The sequence below is a fragment of the Montipora capricornis genome, chromosome 9 (assembly GCF_036669925.1).
Source record: "Montipora capricornis isolate CH-2021 chromosome 9, ASM3666992v2, whole genome shotgun sequence".
Lineage (NCBI taxonomy): Eukaryota > Metazoa > Cnidaria > Anthozoa > Scleractinia > Acroporidae > Montipora > Montipora capricornis.
In genome coordinates, this window is record NC_090891.1 from 20,571,319 (window position 1) to 20,578,818 (window position 7,500).

Genomic DNA, 7,500 nt, shown 5'->3' on the forward strand with positions numbered 1-7,500 from the left:
TTGCGTAACACCTTTTCGTTTACTGCCATGATCCTTTATTACGTTCAGTATGTAATTAATTTGTGACCACCTCTCGCCGAGAAACATATACAGGTTGGGAAAGCAGTGGTGATATTGAAGTGGTGTACTTTGCATTCAATCGTTCTTACTTTTCGTGATTAATTTCATTGGAAATGGAATGTTTTGCGCGATGCTAATATTATGTTTACTTGTCCGCTCACAATCACTTTCATGGGTTTCCTTTCATGATTTTTGACATATTTTGGGCGAAAATTTTTATCTGCCTTAAAAACCATTAGCTTAAAAGATGATTTGCACCAAACAACACGAGTGTACACTATTTATGAGTCAATTGAGTCAATGAGTTAGTGCAATTAACCAAACCATAAAATGAAAGCTAAAATTTTAGAGTGCTTAGGCGTAATCACTGAAACGAGGGCTTAGGCTTAATCAATAAATTATTGTTATAGTCTATGGACTGTGAGTCTCATTGACTCACTGATTTATTGACTCATAAAACATGGAACCTCAAGCAACACACCTTTTTCCCTGCCAATTTGACATACTGTATGTCAACTAACCTCCTGTTTCCTTACTTGTTTTGAATGGGATAATATCCATTCATTATCAAAAGGGTTACATACTGTCGTTGCCTCTAAAGAGAAGCCAAAAGTGGCCAGGAAATTTGCTTCACTAAGAGTGCCTATTTCGTTGGAAAGAATGAGAACTAGGGAGGGTGAGAAGATGCCCCAAAAGTAAATTTTTGGGAGGGGAGGTGGGGTCAGTGAGGTTTTCCACAGTGTTGTGCAAGGCAATCTTTCACTTGCAACTCCCAGTTTTTCTACTTTGTGGTGACAATTAAACATTTGCTTTTTGTGAGGTAAGTTGCATGACAGGAGTTATTTGGGGGTGGGGGTTAGGGGTGAGGGTAGGGGGGTTAGGGTTGGGATTCAGCCCCATATTGCTGGTTTTTAGGATTGTTGTTTGTCCCTCGAAAGAATTCCTTATGCTCTAACGGTAATGCACTTGGGTAGTGGTACTGCCTGCTGGTCAAGACCCAATTTGGTGAAAGCAACTTGGAATAGCTGCATTCAATCCATTTTATTTAGGGGTTGCGGAGAGGAAGGAGCTGTAGCCCCCCCTCCCCCCACCTGCCACTTTTTCTTACAGTGTTGTTTTTGGCATGATCCAAGACTGAGTAGTTTGCATTCATTTGTGGGAACAATGGGCCTTAGCTTCCACTGCCTGTTAAAAACTCCACTCCCAACATGTAGGAAATGACATCTTAGAGGCACATATCTTAAAAAAATTTCCCAATGGAGCATGTCCCCGAATCTTCCTAGAGAGTTGTGCCCACTGGGCTCGTGGGTACAGCTACGCCACCCCTAAAACCTCCCTTAGTTGACAGGGTTGGAATCTCTGTTATTGTGACATAGTACTGGTTATATTGCAGGCAAATCTGATCATTTGATTCCAAGTAACCTTGCTTGTGTATTTCTGTCACTTGGCAATTTTGAAGAAGCTTTGGAAAAAGCCAACAAGACTTGTGAACTCCAGCCAACCTGGCCAAAAGTAAGAACAACAAAGATATGCTCCCAGATTCCACAAGGGTCCCTCAAGGAAGCATATAATTATACAACGAGCTTGCACTTTTTTACTGCTTTTACTGATTTGTTTTCATGAAAATCTTTCATCACCACTGGTATGTTCTTTATTTGAGAAAAAAAGGTGAAGTGGTTGAGATTTCCGCTATCACATAACAAATCTATGGTTTTAATTAAATGTTTAGGGATTTTACCGAAGGGGCTGTGCCTTGTTAGGTCTTCAACAGAAGGTAGAGGCAGCTGTGTCATTTTTACACTGTCTTGTGAGGGATCGTGACAACAAAGGAGTCCAAACATCCTTAACAAAGGTAATGTTATTTTCTAAGGACATCTCAACTACCAGTAAGTACCGGTAATAACCACTTTCTTTTTAAATGATCGGTATCAATAATTCTTTATTGTGTGGTTCCAGAAAATTTCCATATACTACTGTAGATAAAAATTACACCTGCAGCATAAAAAAATATCACGGAGATAAGCATTGAGGTATTTTCTCGAATTTCGCTGTGACAGCAAAAATAACTATGTAATTATTAAAATAGTTTCTTGTGTGTGCAACGTAATTTGATGTTGTTTTGGCTACGCATAAATTCCTATTAATACAAGACAAAATGACGTTTAACTTTTAATAGTTCAGTGACACACTTTTGGCATATTTCTTTGTTGTGCTCTGCATGACAACAAAATCAAATTTGAAGGTTTGGGGGCAATGTTAGAACACTGCATGTCAGGTTTACATAACTGTCTTGAATTCTTCCAACTCCCCTGGGTGTTTAGATGAGGTGATGTAAACAAGGAAAAAGTCGTCTCTTGCTTTAATTTTTAAAATATTTCTCAAAAATAATTCAACAAAGGATGGAAAATGCTGTTTTTTTTTCTTCTTGATTGAAACAGATTTTCTTGATACATGCTCTTATTTCCTACCAGCCAATCAAAACGTGCATCTGACAACACATAACTACGGTAATCAAAATTTGTGTGATGTCACAGCCATGTTTACATACTCTCATCTAAACACAAGTATTGACCAATGAAAGTGTGCATACTATCCTAATAATTTTTACTGTAAAACTGCTCAAGTACCAATTTACTTTTAGGATACTTCACTCATATTGTGCAACATTAATGAGATGGAATAATCTTGAAAGACTCAGGATAAGGCAGTTTTTAATTTGAAGTGATGTTTAATGTGCTGATGTTTCTGTCTTATAATTATATCTTAAAGTCTATAATGTTTGGTGAGCAGAGCATGACCCCAGAGTTCTTTGAATAAATTTCAAGACACATCTTGTTTAACATTAAGAATAAAGTTAAAACAAAGCTCTAATTCTTGTACATACTGGTGGGATCAGATTGTAATTGTTTACCTTTACCAAAATACCCATGCATGGCCAGGTCTTAGTTGGCCTTGCATGATCAGGCTCGATCATTCTGTAAGGCAACTTGTGATCAAATTTAAAGGTCATTGAGTGGGTGAGTGGAAAACAATGATCAAAGACCCACAAAAAAAACAACAAAGACCCCTTGGAAGAAATGACAGATGAAACACTTATACATGTAATAGGAACTTTTTTTCAGGCAATCATCTTTGTTTTCCACACAGTCATAGACTTCAATTCTCAAGCTGGTCAGAGATATTTCTCTATCTTTCATTGGCACTGTTCTCACTACTACTAACAGCTGTAGGGCTAATTTCCAGCTAATTTCCATTTGATAATAAAATATTAATTCCATTGTTATCCAGTGCTCTGTATCCAACTTGCTTCTGCAGCTGGAGTAGAATGGCATTCACTCTGTCCTGTGAGGGCTCTTTGAATAATAAAGAAAACAAGACATTTTAATAAAAGATGACTATTTCACTTTTACGTTTGTGGCAGCTAATCCATGAGGTGATAACTCAAGATGTATCAGCCTCCACAAGCTGTAAACAGGAAAAAACACCTGGAACTGGTGATGATGTTTGCACAAGTGAAACAACAGATCCCATTCTTCAAAGACTAAGGAATCTATTAACTTTGGTTGAACAGAGTAAATCATATGGAAATATTAAAGGTAAAATTCAGTCATGTAATGTGGGTCCTTATCTGAGGACTGCATGCACAACCCTTGCCCCTTTTATTGGCAGCCATTTAACTTTGAACAACATGTGTGAATTATGCACTGCAGTGCGGCCCAGTGGTTAGGACACTTGCCTAGAGATCTGGAGTTCCCGGGTTCAAGACATTTTCTGACTACTTGTTGAATTTGTTCGTGGTAGTTCCTGGTTCAACTTCTCAACTGCACTTGTAAATAGTCAACTGGTTTGCCTCTGGCCAGTTGGGATTCTTAACAGTTCTTGTTGTTGTGTTCTGTCGTTTCGTCGGCCCTGAAAAGCCCCTATGGGGAGTGGTCAATTAAGTATGTATGTGCACAGCTATTGCTAACCACTCAATTTTAATTTTACTGGAAAAACTGTTGCAAATAAAATTATTAAGATTTACTAAATTTAGTGTACAAGGTGCTTGGCAACAAGCAAAAGGACAACTGAGGGCACAATTCGAACCTGCAACTTCCGTAACACCTGTCTGATGCTCTACCCACTCAGCGACTACAACTCATGGGGAGCAGGGTGGTTTATCTAGGTCCTAAATTGACAATGTGTCTTGCTGGTCTGCAGATACATGAAATGATGGAAACTAGGTGTAATGCACCCATGGGAAGGATAGGATACAGACCAGCGGGACACATTGTACGCATAGATGCCAAGTTGTAGGGAGAGGCTCGCTGGAGATTTAATGGAGCGCCTAATCCGAGCGAACAACAAAGGCGCAAGCTTTTCGAGGGGAGTCCGGGGGAATGCCCTCCCCTCCCCCCAAGGGAAAATTTTTAAATCTGAGTTCTCCTAGATCACTTTTCCTGCATTCTGAGTTAATTTAATGACACATTTTACCATGTCACTTCGGGCAAACAAACACGCGCAGTGAGAAGAAAAGGGCTCTGGGGTCTAGAATTTCTTGATTTCTCGTCAATTTGCCGCTGATTTCTCGTTGATTTCACGATTTCGCAGATCATGAACAGTTTTACGTTTGTGGAACAATAATTTTATATTTGTTAACCCAAGCTCAGCTGGAGATTTTGCTTGCTTGGCTGGAGAGCTGGAGATTGAGTGTGAAAGCTGGAGACTTGGCATCTATGTGTACGTTCAGGACCTAAATAAATGACCCTGCTTCCCACGAGTTGTCTTAACTCAAGGGGTAGAGCATCCAACGGGTGAATACGTAGGTCGTAAGACTCTGCCTAGGACTCTGATTTTTCTGTTGTCTTTTCGCCTGTTGTCAAGCAACTTGTATCCTCTCCTTCCCATGTGTGTAAATTTTTGCCCCCCAGTTTGAGAAGAGTATAACTTAACCCATTGAGCCCCGTTTCTCGCCAGCTGGGGACATACTTGGGCATTTGAGGTGTCAAATTGGGTACTGTAAACACCCACAGATAAGCTGCACCCTGAATTTAGCTGCTCAAATTTAATATTGGAAAAAACAAGTTTTTGAAAGAAATGAAAAGAAATCCAAAGTCGAGTCTTTAGAAGTCTTCTTCATCCGCTGTTCATCAAACGTAAACTCACTTTAACATTGAAATGGAAAATACTTAGTCTTACCCACAATTTTTCCATAGATTTTTGCATTACAACAAGAACACGAGAGGCGGAGAGTGTAAAGTGCAGGTTGCAGGTCATTGTTTTTACTATTATAAAATAACTGAAACAACCCAAACCTTTACAAAATGTTAACGTTAGGCTTGAACATTGTGTTTTAGGCGTAATATGTTAGCATTAGTAAAGTTTTGGGTTGTTTTAGTATGGTGAAACAGTGACCTGCAATCCTAACGTGCAAACTACAGTTTACACCGTCCCTCTAATTGAGCAGAACATTTGCACGTTATAGTAACCATCATTAGAAGATGGAAAATTGGACACCAGAAGCAGCCTTTTGATTTCTAGGGACTATTTTTGGGAAAAAGATTTGGCTTATCTGCGGGTGTTTATGCGGTACTTACCAGTAATCTTTTATTTAACAAATCATTAAATTTTGAACATTCAATAATAAATTATGATCAAGAACAAGTGATTTACATTTGAAGTGAAAAAACTTGCAGTGTTGGGGAAGTTATGAACATTTCCAAGGCTGGCTTAATTAGAGGATGAGCTACACCAGACTTATTTTTAAGGTAGATCTTAAACCTCTAAAGTTAAAATGATTTAGATTGGGCACCAGATTGAAGAGTGTTAATATTCATTGTTCATTCAAGAGTAATGCCCTTAAATAAGCTGCCTTCTTTATTATTTAGAAGGCAGTTTGTAATCAGTGTCTGACAATTGCAGACTAATGTTAAATCACAGTTTTGAAAGCTAACATTTCAAAACAATATTATTATTATTGGTTTATTTGTGGAATTTCCTCTTTGGATCATCAAGGACAGCTGTAAATAAGTGTTGATTCAAATGTTGTATTAAACATTTTATAGTACATGTACAATCATGCACACGTGTCTGTGCCTCAGAGGTTGTGTTGGTCAGCGATAGAAAATTAACATGAAATCCATGATATTTAGAGAAATGCCCTGAAGATGATGAACCAGACATAAAGAGGTTAAAGTTTCTGAAGTGCTGCTCTACAGAAGACCTTGAATGCACCCTCTGTTGCAGGTATTACAGCCCAAATTAATTGTCTTACTTACAGTGTAAAATTGTATGGTATCGTTAAAAGCAATCTTGAGTTGAGTGTCCTCAGCAATATTAATTCATCCATACGAGGACTAGCTCTCAATCTATTCATGGCTTTTTATGAAATCACAGCCTAAGCATCAGTAATAATGCAGAGGATTTTGCTTTATAAGTTGCATACAAAAATGTGCTTGCTGAAGGCCAATTGGTGCAAACACGTTGACTCTACAAGTATGCGTAAAATCTAAAATTTATATGATCATCAAAATGTTGGTTTCTTTAAATGAGAGGAAAACAGGAGTACCAAGAGAAAATCTTGAGAATAAAGGAATACAACCCATGCTACACCTTAATTCAGTTTACAAATTTATATACATGAAGACCAAATTATAGACAGGGATGAATTGCTACTCCAGTCTACAATCTAAGCCCCTATAATTTGTATGAAAATTTTACATCTTGTATTTAGTAGATTGAACCTTACTAATGAGAATCTTTGTCATTTTTTAGGTTATTTTATGAGCCAGTGACCACACCCTGTGGCCATGTATTTTGTCGTTCTTGTCTTAATTGCAATCTTGATCACAGACCAACATGTCCAATCTGTCGATTTTCATTGAGCAAGGTACAAGACACAACCATTCACTTATTATGTTTGTATTATTTTAGTATTTTGTATTTATTTAGTAGTATGCAATTTCTCCAGAACTGTGAAAGTGTGCTGAATAATACTGGTACAGCTGTATATGCAAGCCAGTGAGCCAAGTCTGCAACTTTTTTACCATAAACCCATTCATTAACTTTAAAGAATCACCTGTTACCCTACCCAGGGACATATCCCTGGGTAATACAGTGTAGCTAAGAAAAGATTAAGCAGGCTCGTCAAGAAGCCCAGTCAGCACTTTTGGACTGTACATGTACGTCTTTGAAATCAGCTAGACCAGGTCTTTGTACTCTGTTGAATTTTCAGCTGGCAGTAACTCTCCATGAGCCACTGAAATTCGCCGGCAGCCGGGTGTTAGCGACATCCCTGGTTACATGGAGTGTCCTCCTTGTGCCTTCATGTACTGACACAAACAGCCTTTGAACACAGATTGAGAGAACTGGGACTAAATCAAGCTTTTAAAGGGTATCAGGGTTGTGTTAGGGTTCATTCTTGGTTTATATTTTAATTAATGTCACTATGTAACGCTGAGC

At 38.3% G+C, this 7,500-nt stretch overlaps 2 protein-coding genes across 3 annotated transcripts in view; one reads left to right on the forward strand and one right to left on the reverse strand.

Annotated features, from left to right (window-relative positions):
- LOC138015318 (LON peptidase N-terminal domain and RING finger protein 3-like) overlaps window positions 1-7,500 on the forward strand; it is a 16,912-nt gene that overhangs the window by 936 nt on the left and 8,476 nt on the right. For both annotated transcript variants that reach the window (XM_068862310.1, XM_068862309.1), the window contains exons 2-6: window positions 1,454-1,572; window positions 1,790-1,912; window positions 3,482-3,656; window positions 6,192-6,285; window positions 6,814-6,928. In XM_068862310.1, coding sequence (XP_068718411.1) covers window positions 1,454-1,572; window positions 1,790-1,912; window positions 3,482-3,656; window positions 6,192-6,285; window positions 6,814-6,928 — 626 coding nt within the window. The remainder of the gene's footprint in view (window positions 1-1,453; window positions 1,573-1,789; window positions 1,913-3,481; window positions 3,657-6,191; window positions 6,286-6,813; window positions 6,929-7,500) is intronic.
- The window catches only part of LOC138015319 (COMM domain-containing protein 5-like), a 26,655-nt gene continuing 22,429 nt past the window's right edge, over window positions 3,275-7,500 (reverse strand). Inside the window, exon 7 of the mRNA XM_068862312.1 lies at window positions 3,275-3,413. The gene's annotated coding sequence lies outside the window, so the exon portion shown is untranslated. The remainder of the gene's footprint in view (window positions 3,414-7,500) is intronic.